Raw genomic sequence first — 26,563 nt, forward strand, 5'->3', positions numbered from 1 at the left:
CTTTCCCCTGTTGGTAGGGTTATCAGCTCTGGATTCATGTATACCTGGAGATTTTGGGGGTGAATCCTGGAGAGAGCAGGATTTGGGGAGGGGAGGGACATCAGTGGAGTATAATACCATAGACTCTATCTTCCAAAGCAGCCAGCGGAACTGATCTCTGCAACCTGGAGACTAGTTGTAATTCTGGGAGATCTCCAGCCACCACCTGGAGGTTGGCAATCCTGCTTGTTGGTTTATAAAGTATTTGGTATCTAAGTTCTTGTTCCCAATTGCATGTTATTGTGCACTTCTGACAGTTATGGCTACAACAGCCTCACAGAGCTAAATGTGATTCTGTTGAAAGAATGGGTGCTTATCAGAAAATAAAGAATTACAGATGTTTGTGATATTGCATAATATTTTTAGCATAGTGAGAAAATGGTCTACATTGGAAGTTGTAGTAACCAACAGGCAAATGACAGCGAGTGTTTTTCTGTAGCTAGTCAAGAAAGAGAGAGGACTGCAAGTAGAAATTGTGTTCCAGTACACTGCACTCAGTTGCACAAACTTATCTTTTTAGGGTCAAAGAAGAACAAAAACCACAAGCGACACAGTAAGTAAAATATCTTGAAAGTGCAGTGGGCTTGACTTCTCTACCTTTGCCATATTCTGCTTTCTGCACCTTTGATGGTATTAGATTTCACTAATATCTGCTAGGCTGCAGTTAGTCATCTGCTTCCTGATTGGCTTGTAAGAGCTGTTTGCAGCTTCTTACTTCATCCACATTTCAGTTGGATGTAGTTTCTTGCTACCTGCTTGTGGACTACTTAAGTGCAAAATTTTATTTCCCTTACATCCTTATAGTGGCTGACTTAATTGCAGTGAACATCCCCATTGGCTGTAGCTTTTCTTCCTTTATATGACTATTTTTTATTGAGTAAGAAAGCATTTATACTAGTATGATTTTATTTGGTTATTCAGTCACATTATTTGCTTATTTAAACAGGTGGTTTCCTTTTAGTGGAATCACTGAGCTGGTAAATAACGTTCTTCAGCCACAGCAAAAACAACAAAATGAAAAGGAGCCCCAGACGTAAGTAAGCTGCTCTCTGTAGACTAAGTATTACTGTAGCACTAAAACATACCAGAGAGTTTGTTTCAATAATACGTAACAACCTTATAATAATATATCACAAACTGAGGCTGCAAATCATATGCATGGTTTCTTGGGAGTAGATCCCATTGAATTCTGTGGGGTTATTTCCAAGTTAGCATGTTGCTTGATAAACAGTATTTAGTTACGCATCAATTGGCAGAGGGAAATATGAATAGTAAAAATATGGCTCATAATCGGTTGTAGGAATACTTCCTGCTCAGTGTAAGACCTCCTCTTATAAAAGTAATGTATAGAACATCTTCAAAATTAATTTGATTGATATGCATGAAGAACTTGAATTTTTAGACCGGTCATGTGTGTACGTAAGATGTTTGTGTACACAATACATTTACCTGCATCATCATTGTTTCATGCCTTTAAAATATCTGGCAAGTTGAAAGACTGTGACAGATAATGCATTTGGTTCTTGGTGCCATACCTATATGGCTTTCCTTTGAGGAGAACCGTGAGACTAGCTCCTTTAAAATTTTTAAAAGTGTTATGATTGTGACAGAAATGGCAAAGCTAGAAGATGCAGACATTTAAACAGGCATTAGTGAGTTGTAAATCAGAGGTTTTAAAAAGAGTTTTTAAAATAAAAGGATATTTTTAGAGTTACTTTAAGGCAATTAAAAAGTTCTTATACTTGTAGGATTAAAATTATTTTTGAGATTAAAATTTTAGGGTTATATATTGAGTATTTCAAACTTTTAATTCTTCTAAAATGTATCTGTTGTTTCGGTGCTAGCAATATAATGACTAAAAAGAAATGAGATAAAAATGCAGTCTTTTCAGATTCCTACATTGACAGATATATTATCCATGAGTTTACTTCATCCTGTGCCTTGCATAGTTAGACATATTGTGTTTGAAAATAACATATTACTGATTTTTAAAATTGTGTATGTGTGTGTGTATAGCACTTCTGAAAATCTTTCTTTGTGTATTCCAAATGCAACTATACTGTTCTTTGAAAATCTGTGGTATTATAGCAAGGTTTTGCAGTACACATGGACATGTTAGTTAGGAGGGATGGGCACGGACTCGAACCCAAGCCAAAGTCCAGGCTGGACTTTGCCTGGTTCGGGGTTGCGAACTTTGGTTCGCACTGGCACCTTTTCCTGAGCACTCACCAAGCTTCTGCTGTGTTCAGGGTTCAGCCCCCACCCCTGCATACCCACATCACCCAGAAGTGATGCACATGTGGTGCCCGATGTGCTCATGTCACTTCCAAATTATGCGGGTGCGCCAGGGGCGGGGGCCTAATGCCACCAGAACTGGTTCAGCTCAGGTGGTTTTTCTGCTTGGGAGTTTGGTTTGGGGCTCAGTTTGGGGCCGTCCGGCTCATGTGCCCTGAACTGAACTGGGCTGAAGTGAACTGAAATGTGCCCGGTCTGTGCACATCCCTATTGGTTAGGCTTTAGGACCTTGAGCCAGTAGACTTTGCAAACACTCAGTCTGTATTTAAACATATATAAAACAATACAGTTGTGTAAGTATCTTTTTAGTAAGTATCTTTTATATTTACTTGGAATATAAGTTGTGGGCACATAATAATAATTGGGCTTTATAACTTGATTACGCTCTTCAGAAAAATGTGTGAGGTTAAAAGCTTTGGCATTAATCCACCAAAGCATTGCTGCAGATGGAAGGATTTCTGTTCCTTCCCCTTCCTACTACAGCCCCAAATGTTCACTTTAATGGTTTTGCAGGGCATTTTGCTGCAGGAGAGGGGAGGTGAGAAAGTCACCCTCCATGAATGGAAATCCTTCCATCTGCAGAAACCCTCCATGCACAACCTTTGTTTGTGATATATGAACAGTTTATGTGTACTCTGTCCCTAAACAAAGGAATATCCCTCAATTTAATTTTACTGAATTAACTTAAACTGTTTTTTATAGCCCATCCTCAGAAGTCACGTAGTGAAATTTAAAATTTTGCATTTACTTGCAGATCTTTTGTATTTGAGATATTAACTATAATTTTATCCTTAAGGCCTATGTTTTTTAGGTTTATTGTAATTTCTTGTGGGTCATCTCTATAGTTTTTATTAGATCCTTCTTTACATTGAAAAATACCTTTAAAGCACAACCTTGTGTACTTAAAATTGGATATATCAGCAGCTTCCTCCAGAAGTATGATACAAAACATGATGATCGGACAAAATTTCAGGGAAATTAAATAGAGTTGTGGACCAATATATTCTTGCACATCCACAGTTTCAGGCGTTAAAAAGAGTGTAAGAATAAAATATTCCCAGGGAAAAGTTAATGCTGAATAATGCGAATTGAAGGTGGAACTCTCTCAAAAAAATTAAGTGCTTGTTATTCTGAAACCATAGTTCTAAACAACTTGGAAGTTCCATAGAAATAATGGGTTTTAATATCATGAGTAAATTTGATAATAGTCGCTATCTCTATAACCATATTTATAAGAATTCATAGATGACTGAAACATTTGTACTCTCAAGTGTGATGCAACAGGTCTTTTTGTGCCACTTCAGATTTAAGTGGCATCCTGGGCAACTGGTACAGTATGGGAAGTGAATGAATGTAGTATGCAGATAATGTTGTATCAAGGCTGGGTTCATGTTCATTAAATTTAGGATACCAAATATCAGAAGCAACATGTATATTTTTACTAAATAAAGGAGAATCAGATACAGCTGACATCAAGAGGTTTTAAAGTACTTTTGAAATTAGTTCTGTATATAAATAATACTGGCCTATATCCTGCCACTCTGCTCAGCAAAGTTTGAAGCCTTCCTCCAATTTAGGAAAACATTTTTCAGAGTAAACGTTCAATTCTTGAAATTAAAACTAGATTAGTCATTTTGACTGGTATAATAATTCTCCAGTGGTTTACTAGATACCATGGACATTATTTCTGTGTGCTCTATGTATTTGTAAAAATTTCGTTCTGTGTGACCACTACTACTCTTATAAGATGGACAACTGATGAAGAATGTTCTAAATTAGTATTTGTGCTATTTTAAAAAATACTAATCTTGGTGCTTAAATAATGCTGCAGAGCAAACATTTAAGTGTATTCTGGAAGGCTCATAAGTACAGTTAAATTATTTTAAATCAGATTTTGTAATACATAGCCAGCTGAATATTCACTGAGAAGATGACATTGTCTTCTTCACAAGGCAAACTTGTGAAGAGTTCCATTTATTTATTTATTGTTACGTTATTGTGTTTACTTGTTTTTATGTTGCTTGTTTCTTATTTTATTTTATTGCTTGCATATTGTTTTGGGTATGTGGATTGGAAAGGCAAATATATACATTTCAAAATGTGAAAGTGAGAAATATGAACTTGAAAAACATTTACTTCAACAGACTTGACTCAAATCCGTACTGAGAAGGAGTAAGTCTCAGCTTTGCTTGTACCCTTGATTGTCCTCCCTTGGCCTTTTCTGAATAGAAAATAACATCTGTCCTGGGATTATATTCCTTGTAATTGTATTTAGGATTATATGAAGCTTTCAGTTTGGTGGATGTTGGTATGTTTAAATACATTTTTACTGTGGAGGAGCATGGTAGTTTGACATAATCTGATATTATTTTCTACCTGGAAAAAGTGGGTGACAAAGGTAGGACATGGAGACTCATTGTGGAAAATGAAGTCCCACCATAGATTCACCTGTGCTACTTCTTCCAGAGCAGAGTGACTGAATATGATGTGCTGTTACTCGTACATGAGCCGAGTTCATGAGTTTTGTGATGTATTGATAGATGAGAGGAGTGCTAAAAGATTCTGGAATTCAGGGGCTTGCCTTGCAATGGCTCGCATCCTTTCTTCAGGGTCGGGGACAAAGGGTGGCACTAGGGGAACAGCTGTCCCGAAGGCATCCATTGACCTGTGGTGTGCCTCACTTTCCCCGATGCTGTTCAACAGCAACATGCGCCCCTTTGCCCAGATTGCCCGGAGGCATCGGCTGGTGTGTCACCAATATGCGGATGACACCCAGCTCTATCTGTTGTTGGGTGGCCAGTCTGACTCAACACTGGAAGATCTGGACTGGGTATTACAAGCCGTGGCTGGTTGGCTTAGCCTGAGTTGACTGAAACTGAATCCGACAAAGACGGAGGTCCTGTGCCTGAGCCAAGGTGTCCTGAGGGTAGGGATCCCACTTCCGACCTTTGGTGGGGCTCCATTGGTGCTAGCGCTGGAGGTTAGGAGTTTGGGACTCCTCCTGGATGCCTCTTTAACAATGGAGGCCCAGGTAGCAGCCACTGCCAGGTCAGCCTTCCATCCTCTCTGGCTGATGAGGCAGTCGGTTTCCTTCCTTGAATGCAGCAACTTGACAACAGTGATGAACTTCGCAGGAAGATGGGCAGGAGAAATGTATTGCTGTTAGCTCTCTTGTACCTCTCTATGGATTTTAGTACTATTGAACATGGCATCCTACTGGACTGCCTAGTCAGGATGCATTTGACAACAGTGATCCATGTGATGGTCACCTCGAGATTAGACTACTGTAATGCTCTCTACATGGGGCTGCCCTTGTTCCAAATTTGGAAGCTGCAACTGGTGCAAAATGCTGCGACCAGGATGTTGATGGGTCTCTCTATACGGGAGCACCTCCAGCATGTGCTGAAAGCATTGCGCTAGCTGCCAATAGCATACCAGATTTGCTTCAAGGTGCTGTTTTTGACCTTTAAAGCCCTTTATGGTCAGGGTCTGGCATACCTGAGGGACCACCTTTCCACAAACGTTCCCCAGAGAGCACTGCATTCAGGGGCCCAAAACCAGCTGGCCCTCCCAAGCCCCAAAGATGTTAGGTTGGTGGCAACCAGGGCCTTCTCAATGGTGGCTCCATACTAGTGGAATGAGCTCCCGGAGGAGATCAGGGCCCTGTGGGACCTACTACAGTTCCACAGGGCCTGTAAAATGGCTTTACGATCTTCAGCCCTGGCTTTACGATCTTCAGCCACCTCACTGCAGAAATTAGTTGATCAATTTGAGCTGATATGAGAATACTATCTGGACCATCACTTGCTCTTGCACTTTACTTGTGCACTTTACTTGAGTATTGCTCTGGCACTTTAGGAATGTAGGATTTATGGTTGTTTTATGAATAATTTTAACTGTATTTGTATATGTGTTTTATGTAAGCCACCCTGAGCCTGCTTTGCAGGGAGGGTGGGGCATAAATTGATCTAATAAATAAAGATGCTAATAGATGTTTGAGGCCAGAAAGTTAGTTCAGTGATGGTGAGTGAGTTGCAGAAAAAAGACATTTTAGTGAGATTAACATTGATAATTTCTTATATGTCTATACCACTGATGAGTTATTGTGCTCTTATATCATATATTGATGAGTGATGTATATTCTATGAGTGATGAATGTCCTTTGGCATATTACAATGTTGGATTTAGGAGAAAAGTTAGAATAAAAAGTATATCTGGTATAGTCATTATGCATTATAACAGTGCAACAGACAATGCCGTCAGTCAACTGGCTTGACCTTATGGTGGTATTGCTTAGAATAGGACAAATAATGGTCATGAGATACTGATATATAACATTGTCTCAACTAGTAATCTCATTGTCTTCTTATTAACTCCATTTACAAATATGTACAGTTATTTCTTCCCACTGACTAACTGCAGAAGTTCCTTGATGATTCTATTAAGAGTACTGAACAAGAAAGGTCTATAAAATAACTGATACTGCTGAAATTTTGAGTATTTTATGAAGTGGCGAGCAACATAAAATGCGGTTCAGTTTCTGAACCTCCATCATGCATTTGAGGAAAAAAATAGTTTATTTTACGGAACAGAAATGAACGAAAAAAGTCTATTCATCTTTGAAGTTTGTTGAATATTTTAAGGATAAAATCATTTTTAAACATAACATTACTTCCATCCTTTCCAACTTCGTGTTAGATGCAGTGGGTATGCTGGGTGTTGGTCAAAGTTTGAAGTTTGCTTTTCAGTCTAAGCAACCTGAGGATGTAAACAAAATTCTTGGAGAAGTGAAACTGTCAACCAGCATTTTCAACCTTTACACTCCCTGGTTGCTGGGGCAGGGGGTATTACTAACCCAGTCAATGGCAAAGGTGATGCCTGACTCATTGAGGAAGGAATGGTCCCATAGCGTTGAAAAAGGCCTTCTGAAAAAAACCATACTACAATGTCTTCAGTCTTAACATCATTAGGGAAGAATATTTCATTCTTGGCAAGATGATAAAGTGTATTGTGGCTTCTCAGCTCCAGATATTCTTTAACGTAATGAGTTATCTTCAGGTCCGGCCCGAGGTTTTTCGGCACCCTAGGCGAAACTAGCAGCCCTTGTGGCACCCTCACCTTGTGATTCCCCGCCGCCGCCACAGTCTCCCCCCACCCAGCGGATCCAAAACAGAGCGTTTGGCCCCTGGCCCCCTCCACTTGCTGGGGGCACGGGGGGCATTTGCAGAAGCCGAGCTCGGCCCACCCCCACCCCGGTCTGGAAGCTTGGCCTTGGTGGGGAGTGGAAAGGCCGCACATGAGCAGGACCCCCCCACACCGCTCCTCCCCCTGGCCATGTGCGTCTCTGGGGGGCCGTTTGCACAGCGCGGCCCTCCCTCTCTGGGCACTTCATAGCATGGGGCCAGGCCAGCTGGAACCCAGCCTGGGAAGGGGGACCTTCAGAGTGGGGCCGGTGGGGGAGGGATGAGCCAAAAGTTGGGTGAAGCAGAGGAGGGTCGGGGGCGCACTGCGGGGAAACGTTCAAGCGGAGGACGGAGGGGGTGGCTGGCAGACCGGCAGAGGAACAAAGGCAAGGGGGGAGCACCTTCCGACCGGGGGGTGTTTGGCGGTTGTGGGGTGGTTGCAGTTTGGCGCCCCTAAGGGCCGGCCTGCTCTAGGCGAATGCCTAGTGAGCGAGCCGGCCCTGGTTATCTTGATCCTTTTCAGTCTGCTTTCCCACTAGCTTTTGGCATCGATATCACCTTAATAACCTTATTTGATGAACTTCGCAGGAAGGTGGGCAGGAGAAATGTATTGCTGTTAGCTCTCTTGTACCTCTCTATGGATTTTAGTACTATTGAACATGGCATCCTACTGGACTGCCTAGTCAGGATGCATTTGAAAGGACCTGTGCGGTGGCGGATCTTATCCTTGCTAGAAGGCAATGTCTAGTAGGTGCTGCTAAGAGATTGCTGCTCTTGTGGTTTTCAACATCTACATGAAACCACTGGGGAAGGTTGTTAGTGTGTTTTGGGGTTGTGGTATCATCAATATCAACCTCTTTATTTGATTTGATTTGCTAAATGAGTGCCTGAAACAGTGGTGGGGTACACAAGGGTGAACAAACTTTATCTGGATAAGATGGAAGTGCAATTGTTTGGATATTCAGTTGATTCCAGGTGTAAGGTTTAATTTAATATGGATATAGTAATACTTTCCATGAAGGTCCAGGTTTGCAATCTAGGAGTACTGTTCTAAAATAGGAATGATATAAAAAAATTATTTCCTTGCATTAGAAGGTGAGATGCTGTGTTCTGAACTAACTGAAGTTTGCTTTATGAACAAGAGAACATCTGAAAAGGATATTTATTTTATTGAATTCATTTATACCCTACATTTCTCCCCAGTGGGAACCCAAAGCGACTTACATCATATTTGCTGGCTGGGTAAGAATTGTCAAGTGGTGGAGGAGTGGTCCCCCCCCCCCCTTTCACTGTGCAGATCATTCCACGTGTGGAGTGGAGACTCTGGGTAGATTTTATGCAGATACCTTATTCACATGTATCTTTCCTCTCGAAAACGCAGGAGAGAGATCATTGGCATTGAGTGTGCGTGCAATTTTTGTGCCTAGCTTACACATGATGTTAACTGTTTGGTGGAAGACAGCCTGGCTATGTAGTAGTTTGTAGTATACCCTCTTTCATGTATTTTCGTGTTTCCTGTCAGTGCCTTTGCACAAGTTCTTAGTCAGAGTTCTAAGCACAGAAACAATTATAATTTGCATCACTAAAACCATTGTATCATCAGCTGTACGGTAGTGTATGGCATCAGCAGGGAAAGCTTCAGGTATAGTATAGTATTTACTTGGAGTTTTAAGCACAAACATTTTTATTTGCTTCTCTAAAATCATTGCATCACCAACTGTGCTAGTGTAAGGCACGAGCAGAGAAAGCTTCAAGTATAGTTAACTCATCGGTCGCTTCTTTTTTTCTACTGTCACACATACACGGTTCTGAACAGTGTAATATTAGATGATAGAGTGGTAAACACTCCTGATCTCTGCCTACGCTAGCACACCCAGCATTGTCCATGCTTATTTCCTATTCATTAAAAAGGAAAGCCACCAAGTAAGAACAATCCAGTTGCAGCAGTAAAAAGATACAAGTTAGTTAATAATTTAATACTCTCATGAATGTTGTAAACGATGTGGAATGAACTCATTCTAATCCTGATACTGTAATGTCCAGGGGTGTTATATTTCTGAGTTAAGGTAGACTGATCTGTTATTTGGCACTTGTTTATTTTTGTCACGTGAGATGAAGTTTAACAGAAAGTTAATTCTGCATTTACTATTACGGGCAATATTTCCCCTGTAATAGCATATCATTTGGAATGTGCTTGGCTAGAGATGAGAAGGCCTGGATAAATTCCCTCCCCCAGGACTTTTTCAAATTTTCCAGTAGAAAGATCCTATGGAATATTTTCTTTTTTGGAGTGAGTGAAATAGTTTTTGAGGCAAGGTTTTACTCATTCAAGTGTGGTATATTTTAATGTAGTGCAATCTACACCATTAGAGAATGAGAAAGTGGGATCCCCTCCTTCCCCAAGCTTGATGACAGCTCCCTCTCCTTTCTTCCCTGCCATGCTGGTTGCAGCTCCTCCACACACCTGGCTTATGTAGCGGTGGCAGGTTGAGTCTTCTGTGCCTTCTCCTGCCTGCTTGCAATGTTGCCATCTCCATTGCCTGCCCACTCTCTTCATTTGTCTGCCTGCAGCACCACTGCTTCTGCCAGTCTTGCTCATGGATCCTGCTGTAATGTCCCTCCCTGCCTGCCTCTTTCAAAATGGCATCTCAGATCTTGCAACATAGTCTTGTAAGCTCTTGCTCTTTCCTCCAAACTTTACATTTCATTTTTTCTTTTTTGTATTTTTCTGCAACCCCAGGGCTGCAGAAAACTACCCCCTTCTGTTCCAGGCCCCATTCTCTGTGACTGATTCCGCAAAAGCAGTTGTTGCGCTCTCGGTCTCCCATGTCCCCCGGTTGTACTGCTCAGTTTCCCACTATTAGCTGTGTGGCTACATTTTGACCCGCATTTCCCCTCGATTTCCCCCACATCTTCTTGATCCTTATTTTTTAGGATCAAGAAGATGCGGGGGAAATCGGAGGGAGATGTGGGTCAAAATGCGACTGCACAGCAAATAGTGGGAAATGGAGCAGTACAGACGGGGGAAACGGGAAATTGAGGGCAGAACAACCGCTTTTATGGAATCAGTGTGTGTTTTTTTGATCTGCATGGAGGCCAGGTTCAGAATGGTCATTCCTGTGTACACAATATACATGTGCATATTTTAATGATATATTTATAGTTTAAATGTGATTAATTTTGCCACAGTTAATATACTATACAACTATTGAAGAAATTAATGATATAATATTTAGTTCAATAGCTAAATAGGCTTCTAGCCCTATTATAGCTCTGTGAGACTGCTGCTGCTGTACAAATAATGCACTTGCTTTTCTTTATCACAAAGAGAGTAAAACAAATATATATGAGGAAGCCTGAAATTACAAATGCAGATGTTGTTATGTATTTTTCATTTACTTATGGTGTATCTTACTGTTTTCACAAGATAAACTGGGTTACCTTTTAACTGGTACGGCTTGTCTCCTCTATGCTTAAGTCTTTTTGCTAAGTATTGTATATACAAAGCACTTGCTGAATGGTACATTGCCAAGGAAAACAGACATGCTGGATTAATACACAAAGACCCAAATATTCAGTACTGAATATTTCTAAGAAGGGCAAGCAGACAGGTCTCACAAAGGAAATTAATTTTCCTCTCCGCTAACATTCAGTTGTTGGTTCAGATTCAATAGTAAGTGTGTGCATGCACACGTGCGTGCACACACACAATCTTACCTGGATAGACCCGGCTAGCCTGATCTCATCAGATCTTGGAAGCTAAGTAGGGTTGGCCCTGGCTAGTATTTGGATGGGAGACCCCCAAGGAATACCAGGGTCGTGACATGGAGGTAGGCAATGGCAAACCACTTCTGAATGTCTCATTCCAAAAGTACTGTGACTTGACAGTACTTTCCACCACCATATCTATCAATGATTGATATATAGATATGGATATAGACAGATACACATATACATATACACCTCCACTTATTTTATAGACATACCATTTACCTAACATTGTTTAAATATGTGCTCGTAGTCTCATAGTTGCTTCTCCTTTTGGCTTAGTAAAACTACAAGCGCAGTTTGTGACTGAAATGCAAAGTGCTTTCTCATATACTCTGTAATGATCAGGTTGCTACCTCCTAACTCACAGATAACTCCTGTTACTATTAACAGTGAGAGAATAGGCAGAAAGAAATTCAGCAAATATGGTTTCTCTTGAGCCAATGTTGTGGTAGTATAGCTGACTGTCCTTTTCTCCCATAGCAGATTGGAATGAGACCTCTATCACAGTGAACCTGCAAGTCTGATCTGGGTAATTTTTGTCACTTCTCCAGGTTAGCTACCTAAACTTTTAATTAAATGGAAGTTCTTTGAGTCAGGAAATCGCCAAGCACAAGCCCTAAATTTCTTTCCAATAGGCATATGGCATTCTCTAAAAGTATTGGCTGTCTCCCAGCCACTTCCTGGTTTTATACCTGATCTCTGACTGCTTTTAAGTGTTTCTTTAAAACTGTGTAATGTTATTTATGATTTAGTATGTTTTTTGTTAAGTTTGTAAAAAAGTGGTGTGTTTTTAATTTAATCCTCATGGCCCTGCAATCAGACTCTCACAAAAGTCTAACTATCCTGTTGTTTTGTAAGCATGTTCAGATATTATGCCTGCCAACATTAGGACCCTGTCCTCAAAGAGGTGCTCCCTCACAGAGTTCTAAATACATGTCAACCTCTTTTTGCAACTAATTATCATAGTGATGTCTCAGATATACCGTATTTTTCGGACCATAAGACGCACCTGACCTTAAGACGCACCTAGTTTTTAAAGGAGGAAAACAGGGGGAAGAAATTCTGAACCTTCGGTCCATAAGACGCACTCACTTTTCCTCCCACTTTTTTTGGAAGAAAAAGTGAGTCTTATGGTCCAAAAAATACGGTATATAGCCCAGCTTGAGATACATGATCCAGTATCAGTCAGTACATAAACTGCACATAGAAGGCTATAGAGACCCATGCATTCTCTAGAAGACCCCTATATTATGCTCTTTATGGTTTATACTCCTAAGAATATTAATTGCCATGTTCTATACTATATTCCTAGAAGATCTCCATTAGGTAGCTTCGTGCGGACAAAATGGCAGCAGCAACATCACTCTTCGTGATAATGGTGGAAAAATTTGTTCTGACTTCCGGGTGCCTTTGTTTCCCCACAAATAGTTAGTCCCACAATAAAAATATATTAATAGAACACTGAAATTGAACCATTTGGATAATTTTAAAATAAAATGGCAGTCAGAAATGGCACCTCCTCTTCCAACCTCCTTCGTTTCCCCATCTGTAAATGAAGGAGCTAAATAAGCTTTACTAGAAGGGAGAAGACCTCTAGGAGTGACTATCTCAACCATCCAGGTCACCTTGGAATTTCAGAAATAAGCCGTGTGGATGGTATGCTAACAAGATACCTAACTCTCACACATCCCTATACCAGACAGATTCTTGAAATTGGTTTCAGAGGGTAGCCATGTTGGTCTGCAGTAGAAGAGTTAGATTCAAGTTCAGCAGTACCTTAGAGACCAACAAGATTTTTGGGATATAAACTTTCAAGAGTCAAAGCTCCCTTCATCAGGTTTAACAAAGGTATCTGACAAAGGGAACCCCCAAATCTTGTTGGTCTCTGTGGTGCTCCTGGACTCAGTTCTTGAATTGAATCTCTATCTGGACATCTGGACGGGTCAATGAACATGCAGTAGACTACCACAGTTCTCTTTCTCCAACCACTTAGCCTAGTCAGACACTGCAATTAGAGTCCAGGGATTATTATCCCCAGTTTTCTTTACAGGTCTCAGTTATACATGCCAGGCTGCCTTCTCATAATGAATTTATTTATTTATTTATTTAATACCCCGCCCAATCCCACGAGTGGGCTCAGGGTGGTTTATAGTATAAAACCCCATAAACAATAAAAACAGTAAAACCACCAGGCATTTGATTAGGAGCCGCACCTAATGAGCTTAAGACCCTGCACCCTAAAACCACCACCAACAGCATGAACCTGACTGAGAGTCAGTCCTAACATCAAATGCTGACTGCACGCCTTATTATGACTGATTGCTACCAATGCTTCACCACTGTTATACAAATTTCCTACTTGCACTTTATGATGGGTTTTATATTCATATTTATTCTGTTTTTACCTGTTTTAATTTTTTTATGTAAGCCACCCTGAGCCTGCTTTGGCAGGGACGGCAGGGTATAAATTAATTAAATAAATAAATGGTGTGGTGGTTAAGTACGCGGTCTCTAATCTGGGAGAACCGGGTTTGATTCCCCACTCCTCCACTTGCAGCTGCTGGATGACCTTGGGAAAGCCATAGTTCTGTCAGAGGTGTTCTTGAAAAGAGCAGTTTCTGTCAGAGCTCTCTCAGCCCCACCTACCTCACAGGGTGTCTGTTGTGGGGAGGGGAAGGGAAAAGAGTTTGTAAGCTGCTCTGAGACTCCAAGCGAAGGGCGAGATATAAATACAATATCTTCTTCTTCTCTTCTTCTAAAACAATAGATGGCACAATAGACAATAACAAAAACCCATGCCTCATGTCAAGCAGAAATAGGTATCCCAGGAAACTCCAGTGCCCAAACAGTACCCAAAGCTGCAGGGTGCTGGGAAAGGGCCATGAACAGGGGAGGCCAGAATGGTTGAACGTCCACTCCCTCAGCCAAAAGTCTGGTAAGAACAGCTCTGTTTTACAGACTCTGTGGAACTGTAAGAAGTCCTGCAGGGCCCTGATCTTGAGTGGGAGCTTTTTCCACCAGGTTGGGGCAAGGAATAAAGGATGCTTTACTTGGACTGACCTGACATTCAGCAAAAGCACATTTAAATTCACTGGATTATTGGCAAGACAGTCAGTGTCACTAAGTTTGAAAGTGGAACCGAACTGTAGGTAGACACTAATTCCTTTTGTCCTTATCTGGCCAGTCGGACTTCCACTACGGTTTCCCCCCTTGCCTGATACCCATACAATGTTGTTGCCTCTCTTCCTTTTAACTCCTCACCCAAAACAACAAAAGTTGCTAAAAGGGTGTGTGTGGTGGTTTAAAGGTAAAAACTAATATTTTTAATTGTGCCCACTGTGAATCCTGTGGAGATCTTTTAACACAGCTGTAACATACTCAATACAGTAAGATCCAGTGAACAATTTAGCCACCTATTCTGAACCAACTGAAATTTTCATAGATTTTTAAAAGGCACCCCCAATACAGTACAGTTATCGAGCCTTTGTGTTACTAGGACATAGATAAAGTATGTTGAGATCATTCCAAGAGTGACTGCAGCTGGTGAACAAGCAAAGTTGAAAAACAAAGCTCTAGAACATCCTCTAGTTGTGAAGCTCATCTTTAATTTGCCTTGAGGACATCTGGAGAGGCAGCATAAAAATTTCCTAAATAATTAAATAAAGAGAATGCAAACTCATCCAGTAGACGCTGAATACCATTTTCATGGTCAGGTATACTACCCACCAATTGTATCTCTCCTATCTGGACTTAGCTTCAATTAATTAACCCACTTTTGGCCTTCCATAACAATTTTATTGTACTCCTAAGAGGTTGTATACTGAGTTGCTAATTGGGCGGGAGTGGTATATGCATTCCTGGATAGCAGCCATTGGTTGTATATATGTTGAATCTCAATCTGTTAATCTCAAACAGTTACATTGGTATGGTAGCCATGTGTAATCATTCCTTGTTTTATATGTGTGTGTGTCTCTTTAAAAGTTTGGTTGCATGGCTGAGATATATTAGAGTGGTTGAAGAGACAAAAGTGGTGTGATTGGTGATTGACAGAGAGGGGGAGGGGTTTTGGAAGTGGTTCTGAGTGGATGAATATGTATGTCTGTCAGGAGTGATAGTTACAAGTTTGACAGTTGATAAAGACAGTTGTTAAGTTAGTTCGTTCTGAGGTCTGTGAGAGAAGCAGTCGTGTGTGTGATATAAGAGTTAGTTCTGTGAATGAAGGAAATCACAGAGAGAGGAAAAAGTAAATGAAAGTTTAATTGAAGACAAATTATAGGAAAGGCTGTATGTCCTGATATCTTGGAGAGAAACAGTGAACTTATAAGACCTTGAGTTAAAGTGTTACAAAGTTACCTGAAAGATCCCTGTCAGTACGGGAGCAGATTTTGTGTGAGACACCAAGCAATTGTTCAAAATATTCACTTTACGAGTTACATTATTATACCCTGTTATTTATGAATTATTTCAATAAATCCTCTTTTATTTAAGTATACCAGCTTTGAAAGAAATACTTCCTCAATACCACATAGTTCCCCATAAGCCTTAAACTCGACCTACCTACCCAGTAATAGCAAAAGTAAAGTATAAAGGTTTGGAAAGCCTTAAATTTCCTGGTGGCAGCCGGATATACCCTAGTAGAACAAAATAAAAAACACTTAAAAGGGAAACCAGTCCTCCCCATATAAGGGGTCGTCACACCATGTGATACATTCTTCAACTGAATTGATCTCTTATAATTCAAACAGCTTCCAGCTATTCCCTATATAAAATATAATAATCTGACAGACCTATTTTCTTATTCTTACTTAAATATAACACTCTTCTTATTTTTGTCTACAGGAAATTACATCAACAGTTTGAAATGTATAAGGAGCAGGTGAAAAAGATGGGTGAAGAATCGCAGCAGCAGCTGGAGCAGAAGAGTGATGCTCCAACCTGTGGTATTTGCCACAAAACAAAATTTGCCGATGGCTGTGGCCATAATTGTTCATATTGCCAAACTAAATTCTGTGCACGTTGTGGAGGAAGAGTGTCTTTACGCTCAAGCAAGGTGAGAGTATTTTACAATGAGTGCCTATGAGCTTTGATTTGATGTTGTTGAATGTTATCTTTAATGCTCTGCACTAAATATTATGTACATTATGTATTGTGTTTCATTAAGTTACAATCTTTATACGTAGAAAAATACTTGCTAATAGATTATCTTAATGTTGTTTCATACGTAAAAATCTCTTAAAGTCAAGACAAACCTGCAGATGAATGCAAAAAAATAAAATTAAAAAAAACCCTTTATAATCCCACAAATATTTTACCAACTTGCTCACAACATATGTTTTGGTGTGGCTGGTGTAGTAGATCTGGCAAGCTACTTATCTAGAAGAAATAGATGAGGACTCTGGGAAAATCGTTGACTGCAAGTCTGATTCAATGGAAGAAAACTATCTACTAGAAAGTTTGGGAAAACCTTTGGCCAACTCAGTTTCCTGCATGACTTTGGACAAGTCTGTTAGCTTCTACACAAGAAGAATACAAAATAATTATTTCAAACAGGATTACAAATAACCACTCACTTTAGCTACGAATAAATTTCCCCAAACTGACCAATGGCTGATCCAGAGCATCCCCAGCAACTGCATGTGGTGAAGTTGCTAATCTGCTGGAACACTAGACTTACCACTGATGAGGATATGGTACTATTTTGCACGCATGAGTGGAGTCTGATATTATCAACTTTAACTCCTCTTCATCCCTGCTACTATATTGCCACATGCACTAAGTAGGAAGGGAGGATGACACAGTGCTTTTTCCAGCTCTAGTAGCTGCACCTCTGACTTTTTCTTGTGCATGTCAATTCAAGGCTTTTCATAGCCTGCTAAACTCAGTGCTGTGGTCATGTGCTGCTCCTTTAATTTTCCTAGCAAACAAGTCAGCATCCATGCACTTTCCTCCATTCTAGCTCAAGGAAAGCAGGGAGATTTACTGGAAGAAGCTAGATTCTAATGGGCAAACAGAAGAGTAAGAAGCTGTTCAATAGCTCATTGCCCACCAAGGAAACTGTGGACTGCTGTTGCTGTAGCTCCCTAGGGAGGCTGCCCAGCAGGGCAACAACTTCAGCTTGTCTTTCAGTTTCATTTCCTGCTGCATCATTGTTTCATTGCCTTTGTTCTTATCAGCTGTTCTCTTTTGGTCTGATTTATTCTTTTTCCTTCCTTGTTGTTCACAATTCTCTTTACATCTTACCCCATTCTTCTCTCTTTCTCAGTTTAATTCATTTTTTCACTTTTATTTTCCCACCTTTTCTGACTATTAATCATTCTTTCCCCATTGTCACCCCCCCCCATTACAACTGATTGTTTCCTTTTTCTTTTGCCCCTATGGCTCTGCTACTTCATCTTTCACTTTCTTTCCTTCATCCTCCATCTTTCTCTTTGTTAACTCCCTAACTCTTCTTGCACCTTTACTTTTTTTTAATTTACTGAGGGCATTGGTATTCAGTGTGGGAATATCACTGCTGAGATTCACTGTGGACACATGTTAAATAAAACATAGATTCACCAATAAAGTATTAATTTTTTTAATCCCAGGTGAGAGAGTTTAGGGTGAGGGAGTGACTAGACCAAGGGCATCCGGTGAGCTTCATGGCTGAGCAGGGATTTTAACCAGGGGTCATTTCGTAGAAAAAGAGCTAGGGGAACTCATTAGCATAACTCATTAGCATATGCCACACACCCCTGACATCACCGGAAGTGTGTCATAAGGCCACACCCCCGACATCACCAGAAGTGTGTCATAAGGCCACACACCCTGCCCCCAACAGTCCCGGCCGCCGCTGCCGGCCTTGCAGCTCCACTGCTGAGCCCCATGAGGGGCCCGGCGGTGGACCTGCAAGGCCGGTGGGAGTGCAAGGAAGCCCCGCAAAGGCCCTCCCTGGCCCCAGGAAGGCAGGGGTGGGGAGAGGCAGGGAGGAAGCAACTTACCCTCCCTCTTCTCCTATTCCCTAATTTTCTTGAATTTTGTCCACTGGAAGGAAAATGAAAACAGTTCCTTTTAAATACTGCAGTTTTGCTTTGGATGTCTCATTCTCAAGCTTGTTGTATATGAGGATCGCAGTGCTTCTGGCGGTTCAGAAGCAGCGTACTGCTTCTTGAGAGCCAGTGTGATGTAGCATCAGACTAAGGCTAGGCAGATCAAGGGGCAAATCACCACATGGCCATTGGCCAAGAAGCAAATTATTCCTCAGCCTAACCTTTAGGATCATGGTGAGGCTAACATGAAGGGATTAATTATATATGTTGACCTGAGCTTCATGAAGTGAAACTAGGGTATAAGCATTATATATGGTTTGTTTAATATTAAAGTGGAGTATGTGAACCAGACAACTGTCTTCTAATGTCTGTGTCTGAACTTGTATGTTTCTCTTAAAGATAAATCAAAATTTATGTATGGCTTACATTCTAAGACCACAAAGAAGAAGGTGGAAACAAAGTTACATACAAGGGAGCTTAGCATGAGAGGGTGGTTTATAAATATTTAAACAGAAGTTAGTGCACATGAAGACTTTTTCCAGTTTGCAGTCTCGGTTAGGCAAACCACCTGTTTCATGCATAGTTTTTAAGGATAAGAAATTAAAGGATTGAAAAAATTATTTGAAGTTTTTTTTAAACAATCCACATATGTGGGCATGTGGGCTAATAAAAAATTGTGCACTGATAACTTTTATGGACTTCTGAGCACAGCTAAATTGAAAAGCACTCAAGTGCTTTCTATGACCCATTACTTCCATGGCTAGGAGTGTTAGAAGTATCTCATTGCAGTCCTAAGGGCAGGTGGGGGGGTTAGGAGGCAGGATGGAGAAACACACATGTACATCCAAGTTGGGGTGAAACAGGCCACAGCTTTATTGACTACAACTACCAGAGCATTGGTGTGGCATAGGGCACAGATCAAGGCAGCAGGCAACCCACCTGACAGCTGATGAAACCCATCCCCAGCCTGCCTGCTGACGGTAAACCTGGGATGACAAGAGCAGTGGTCTCACATGGGCACAACCCTCTGCATGGTTCTCTTGCCACCTGTAGGTGGAGCCATGTGACAGCCCCCAAGCTGGGCATGATGCTACCTGGCTCCACCCCCAAGACCCCTTAAGGAGGTTTGCAACTGGGGGAGATGGGCACACAGGCACAGCCTCCCCTCAAATGCATCTGGTTCAATGCCTAAAACCACCCAAAGCTGTGACAAGAAAGAAATAACTGTACTACAAAACTAGATAACCGAGGGAAGGAGAGAGGGAGCGATAGCCAAAGGAGAAATTGGGAAGGCCCATCAGTCACCTGGTCGTAAAAGGGGGAGGGGTGGGCCTGGGCAACCAAAGCTTTCCCCCAGACTGCCCCTGTTCTGACAAGGCAAGGAGCTGTTGGCTGCTGCTGGGCCCTCTTAGATGGCTACGCCCATGAGGCATCATGCCACATAGCCCCCAAGCCTGATCTCTGATTCCCCCCCCCCAAAATAGCCCCAGGTAAGTTTGGGGCTGCAGCTTTACGTAAAAAGAAGCCTGCATAGATTGTTTTTATGGACGCTATAGGCCATGTACAAGATTAATTCAGATTTTTCACATGCTTACAAAAAATGAAAAATATAACATAGCTGTACTTTGTCCTGGTATGGGATTTACATTAAACATTACATGGCATTAAATATGTGTGTTCCCTCTGATTCCCTGGTTTGCCTTATTTCAGATATGGACATGGATATGAACTACTTTCTTACACTTTCTATACAGAAACAGAAGGCTATTGTGAATTGTCCAAAATGCCAATGCATTGTAATTCCCGTGCAGTCTGAATAGATAGTTTAAATTCAAAACATGTTTGTGGCTTCTCTTGTTTGATTTTGTGGGGGTTACAATCAAAAGGAAAAGGAGAAAATCCCATAGCACAACAAATCCAAATAGCAGGTTATGACATCAGAATATGAGATTAAAGGGTTTTAAAATCATTTTTAAAGGCAGTGCTCCCTTCAAGTATGTTAACTGTAATATTTTTGAGAGATGAATCAGATATAGTATTGAAATGAGGGATGAATCAGACATCGTACTCAGTTTGTTTGAGGCTTAAGTCTTCTGGTGATAGACTGATATTTGCTTCAGAAATATATTTCTAACAGGCAAGAATAATTTATGATGTCATAATGGTCCAAGAGTATGGGCATGTGGCCCTGATGGATATGTAGCAAAATGCTTTCAGACAAAGTAACAGCAAATACTTGCTGAAACTTGGTTTGGCAGTTTTGGACTTTGATGAAAATCAGAACTTAGAAATCATGGTGCTTATAGGCACGGTCCATAATAGTGTGATAATTCATATCTCTTTAGGTAGTTTAAAGCTGGTATAATAATTTGCGAATTTCATTACAGGGAGTTGTTTCCACTTGATCCCAAAGATTAAAATTATTTTTGAAAGAAAAATGCTGCTATAGATAAGAACATTAGAAGAGTTGTGCTGGATCAGACCAGTGGTTCATCTAGTCTAGAATCCTGTCTCACACAGTGGTCAACCAGTTACTCTGGTTATGCTAGTACCCACTGATAAACCTATCGTCCATGAGATATCTTTTCTATATTAAAATACAGCTGTGTGAAGGGGTGTAATATCTGAAACTCTGTCAGGGGCTGTGAGTACTCAGCACACACATAAAAATGAGAATTTGTTGATCAGTCTTGGCCCCAGGAAAAGCTGAATTCTGCCCTGTGTATAAATTATCCAAGTGAAGCAGATTTGCATATCTTATTTTACTTAATTTATTATTCAATTTTACTATTGGTAATTTGCATAGTATATTTTAGGGAGAGATGAGAAACTTTGTAGGACACTGAATCCTCTCTCTCAACTATTGGAAAAATTATTGAGCTGTCTTGAATAAATTATTGGTAGACATTGTTCATGAATATGAAAGCGTATCTTTCTTGCTGTAAAGGCTATAATCATTTTTGTAAACAAGAAAGAAAGCTAAGATTGTCAGGAATCTGAATTCTACACCCAATAATATGTCTGTCATTTCCTTTGCTCACAATTAATTGTGACATACACACAGTGCTGCATGTTACTTCAGCTGTTTATAGTGATAAAAGCACTCCTTCGTTATTTGTAGGATGAATGCTTTAGGCCGTCCTCTTTTTTCATATTTCTCCAGATTCTTCCTTTTACCGTATTTTCTATATGATACTTTAAGTACAATGATACTTAAAACTACTCTCCCAATCTTAAATGGCTTGAAATGATCTAAAGTAGCCAAACCACCAGTTTGTGGACTGCGCAGTGACACCATATTTTCTGTCAAGTTGACTGATTATATGAGGTCTTCAATTTGGAAAAGTTACTACAATCATCAAAGCCATTCTCATGTTTTTTACAATAGGTATCCTGGAGGGATTTGGCCATTAGCATTATTTAAGAGAGCTTGGGCTAGGTTGGGCTATTCAGGCTGCTAATTACTAGTACAAGTATTATATAAGCAGATAAAATAGCTATAATAATTTTCCAGTTATTGATACAGTAAGCATTTTAAATACACCCATCTCTTCTTTGTTATACTGCTTAGAATCTTACATGCCCATAAAGTTTGAGTTTAGGTCTGACTTAAAAGCATCTAGTGAAGTCTCTCAAACTACACTTTTCACAAAAATAGCCTTGAGTTATCTGAGTGGAAAGCGGGACAAAGTATAAAAGTATTAGAGGTTATAGCAATAAAATGTGATGTAAATAAAATACTCAGCTTTGCTGAGTAATCTGAGTGGCTCTGAAAATCAGCTGTGGAAGTACCGATTCTAGAGCTGAGACTTGTTGCTGGGAAAAGATTTTTTTAAAAACGCTTTCCTCCATGCCATTTCCCCAAATTAAAATGTACCCCTAGGCTGCTTTAAAACCAGAAGGTGACAAAACAAGTCACAAACCACAAACTGACATGAAGCACATTTTTCTGGTTCGTGCCCATCCTAATTCCAATCAATGTAAAGTTTTATCATTAGGTGCTGAGATATATGGAATTTTAAATATAATTTGTTGAAGATTTTTATATGTAACAAATTGAGCTAATATTATTTAATGCTTTAACCGTTAGTGTTTTCAATTTCAATGCACTTTCAGTCTTAGAGAATTGTATCTGAACAGTTCTGTATCCTTTTCTTCAGCATGTTCTATATACCCATCAGGTTTTCAGCTGTATTGATGTTTTTGATTGGTTCACTGATTACAGTATTAGGCATTATTGCTCTGAGCTTTACTATTCATTTCTGTGAAGTCATATAGGGGTGTTGACAATATATTCTTAAATAGTTTTGCAATTATGACTTCTTTGCAGTCTGTTTACTAATAGCTAATACTGTTTCCTTTCAGAATAGAAGTAACTTTTTCTCTTTGTCTTTTCCTGTTCTTTCTTACTTGCTTTCATGGATATGCTCTCCAGGAGGATAAAGTGGTTAGAACACTTTTTTTTTTGTCTGAGATTATTCTTTTTGTTGGTCTTTTATTGGTACTGTTTGGTTAGGTTTTGTCCTCACTTTATAGAGGTATAATGTAGGGCTGATTTACAGTGAGTATGTGGTATAGGTGTTTGCAGTAAATAAATGTGAAGGCGAGATTTTACATCTACAGATTATTGGGGTCATATGGCAGAGTAGTATTGAAAAGCTACAGTTAAATGTGGTTCCTTTGTACATATTCATTGCATGCTTGGAGATCTGAGACAACCCTTCACACTTTATTGCAGTGAACACAATGTACCTGTGGCACTGTGTAATCAGCTCTTACTGAAATTAATAGTAGTTCATCTTTCTAAAATGATAGCAAAATGGACTTTATTCTTTCAAACATAAATTAATTTTTAAAAGATACAACTTTTGGAAACCTATATGATGCATGAAAATCCTATGTCAAGAAAAATATGGCATTCAGGGTAGTTTAATTTTAAAGTTTGCATGTGGTATGTGTACAGTTGTAGTGGGTAAATTTGTATAGTGAGTAATTAACTTAGCATTATGTGATGTGTTTTTCTCATAACAGAAGGTTCGATTAGTGCAATGGGTGATCATATTCATAGTAGCAGTCTGATATACCATGGCTGTTATAATAGCTTTATTATTACATATGGCCAGTTTTGTCCTGAGGTCTAATCTTGGGTCTGAGTGGTTTTGTAAACATATTGTCACTGTCCCCAAAAGGCTCACCTTAGAACTTTGTGACATTATACAAAAGAGTTCTGGTATCTGTTTAGATAATGTAATTTTATAGACTTTATTGACCATGAAGTTTACAGATTAAATTATATCATTATTCCCTGCTGCACATATCATATTGACTTTATTATTGTAAGAACATTATGCATGAAATCCAAAGAATATTTAAATGTTGATTTCATTTTAGTTATTTGAAAAGGAAAAAGTATGAGTGTATCAATATTGATATGAGTTATATTCTTAAATATGTGATTAAATAGCATCGTAAAGGTTCTCCCCCTTCAGCTGTAAACTGATAGAAAATGCAAAAAGACACAAAAGGATTACAATATGTGTAATGTTTTAAAAATGTGACAGAGTATTTTAGTGAAACTGATCAGGACAGAATTTGGCTATAATAGTGTAAACCCTTTTGCCTTAAGCCCACTATCTGATATGCAAGTAATATTTCAAATGAAGAAGTTTTGCACAAAAAGAGCAGCAGTTCAATAAATGCTTCTAATGCTTTATGCCTAAAGTAACTAGTCAAACATAACACTGGAAACTGTTCATTTAGAAGCCAGTGGAACTGTTTTAGAATAAATAATTTGAGGACTGCCAGCTTTCTAAAATGTGTATGGGGACTTTCCTGATTTCCACTTCCTGCTGCAGCCTGTTGTGTTAGGGTGCTTAATATTCTGAATAGTCTTCCAAATTTAGGAGTGTTTGGCAGAACATAGGGGTGGGGGGATGGGTGGGTTGAAATTTTTGTTACTTACATGGAAACACGTTCCTTTGGATCCTGTCGTGATTTTGTAAATCCCGGATTGTACTGTAAACCTTTTCTGTAGCTTTATTATATTGCAGTGGACAGGAATTAGGCTACAAGGTGTGGTAAAGTAACCTTTTGATATAGGTAAGCCAATGTCCATAATATGTAGTTGTGACATCAAACAGGCTTTTGAAATGAAGCACCACATATTAAATATGCCATTTGTGAAGAAAGTGGGTTCCTAAAACAAATATTATATGAACATAATTGCCTATCACACAAGGCCTAATGGCTATATCTGCTCCAACAAGTCTCAGTTCTGTACAGTGCTGACTTCTGGAATCAATGGAGCTATCAGGGCAGGACTTTGGGGTGGAAATTTCAGGCCCCAGCGCATGGACAAAGCTATAGCTTTACATTTGAAGTACACATTATTCATCTAAACTAGTTGTACTCACTCCATGGGTTGGGGAGGGATGCATTTGCAAATCCCATCAACCAAAAGAGCCATATGACTCCTGTGCCCCTAACACAGACAAAGAATAATATTAAGTACAAGAAGGACCTGCGATACTTGCGGAAGGGGGAGTATCCCCCATGGTTCCCGGCCTGCGAAAGGAGGAGGACCTCAGGGTTGAGGAGGAAGTGGCCACAGGTAAGTGTCCCCCCCGGCCCCAACGGTGAAGCCGGGGCCCCCCGCCAAACCTTCTCTCCCTGGCAACGACAGTGAGGCCCTTGTGGCTTCCAGCCGCCGGGCCAGCCAAACCTTCTCCCTCGCCCCCCCCGGCAGCAATAGCAATGCCTGAGCGGCTCCCAGCCACCAGGCCTACCAAGCCTCCCCCCAGGCAACAGCTGCGACGCACCGTTCCCAGTGTGTTCTCTGCGCATGCGCAGGGAACGCTTTTTTACTTTTGGGGGGATTTAAGTATCCCCCGTATAGTTTTTCTAACTTTTCAGATTTTTCTGCACACCTGGGGATTGCCCCAAGTGTGCAGGGAAATCTCTCTGCTCCCCAAGTGCCCCTGATGTGTGGATTTAGATATCTGCACAGAGGGGGCCTCTTGGCTATTAGTATATAGATAAAATAATAATAATAAGCTTTGTTCTTCCTTATGTGTATATTTAGCTTGTGTGCAGGAGTGGTGTTCTGGACTTACTCAAAAATAACAGAGAAATGACAAAAATACATGACTACTCCTCTTACTTAAATGCTTCTCCATTTTGAGAAAGAAGATCTGTTTTATATCTGTGTATCCCATCTCTGGCCCCCAGCTCCTGCCAACCTAGCAGTTCGAAAGCAAGAAATTGCAAGTAGATAAATAGGTACCGCTTCGGTGGGAAGGTAACAGTGTTCCGTGTCCCTCGGCGTTTAATCATGCCAGCCACATGACCACGAAAACGTCTTCGGACAGCACTGGCTCTTCGGCTTGGAAACGGAGATCGAGCAAGCGAAACTGTAATGATTCCTTGGGGTTTTTTTTGTGTGTGTCTTTAAAAGTTTGGTTGCATGGCTGTGGTAGATAGACTAGAGTGGTTGAGAGAGGCAAGTGTGGTATGATTGGTGGTTGAAAGAGGGGGGGGTTGGAAGTGAATCTAGTTAGATGAGTGAGTCAGGAGTTTCAGTTACAAGTTGACAGTTGATGTATACAAGCAGTTCTGTGTTGAAGGAGTTAGAAGCTGACAGCTGAGGTTGTTCAGTGAGAAAGAGAAAGAGAGCTGAAAGCTGAGTGTATAGGAAAAAGTAAAAGTAAAGTTTAAGTGAAGAAAAGTTAAAGGAAAGTCTGAGTGTCATAACAAACTGGAGTGAAACAGTGAACATATATGGCATTGAGATAAACAAGTGTTACAAAGTTACATGAAAAGATCCCCGTCAGTGAGGGAGAAGATTGTGTGTGATACCAAAGCAATTGTTCATCATTTACACATTACTAGTTACATTGTACCACCCTCTTATTTAGTATTTGTTTCAATAAATCCTCTTTTATCAAAGTTTATACCAGCTCTGAATGACATACTTCCCAGGAAAAAGATCCCTGTCAGTGAGGGAGAAGATTGTGTGTGATACCAAAGCAATTGTTCATCATTTACACATTACTAGTTACATTGTACCACCCTCTTATTTAGTATTTAGCAATAAATCCTCTTTTATCCAAGTTTATACCAGCTCTGAATGAAATACTTCCCAGGACCACAAAGTTCCTCGTAAGCCTTAAAGTCGGTCTACCAAACTAGTAAGAGCAAAAGTAAAAGCATAAAGGTTTGGAAATCCTTAAAATTTCCTGGTGGCAGCAGAAT

The 26,563-nt window shown here is 40.2% G+C and overlaps 1 protein-coding gene across 2 annotated transcripts in view; it reads left to right on the forward strand.

Moving 5' to 3' along the window:
• The window catches only part of RIMS2 (regulating synaptic membrane exocytosis 2), a 611,329-nt gene that overhangs the window by 65,390 nt on the left and 519,376 nt on the right, over positions 1–26,563 (forward strand). Inside the window, exon 2 of one of the 2 annotated variants that reach the window (XM_015407292.1) lies at positions 16,128–16,338. In XM_015407292.1, coding sequence (XP_015262778.1) covers positions 16,128–16,338 — 211 coding nt within the window. Of the gene's footprint in view, positions 1–16,127; positions 16,339–26,563 lie in introns of those variants that run through there. The other variant, XM_015407290.1, reaches the window with a different exon arrangement.

The sequence above is a fragment of the Gekko japonicus genome, unplaced genomic scaffold (assembly GCF_001447785.1).
Source record: "Gekko japonicus isolate JY-2015 unplaced genomic scaffold, Gekko_japonicus_V1.1 scaffold119, whole genome shotgun sequence".
NCBI classification, from domain to species: Eukaryota; Metazoa; Chordata; class Lepidosauria; order Squamata; family Gekkonidae; genus Gekko; species Gekko japonicus.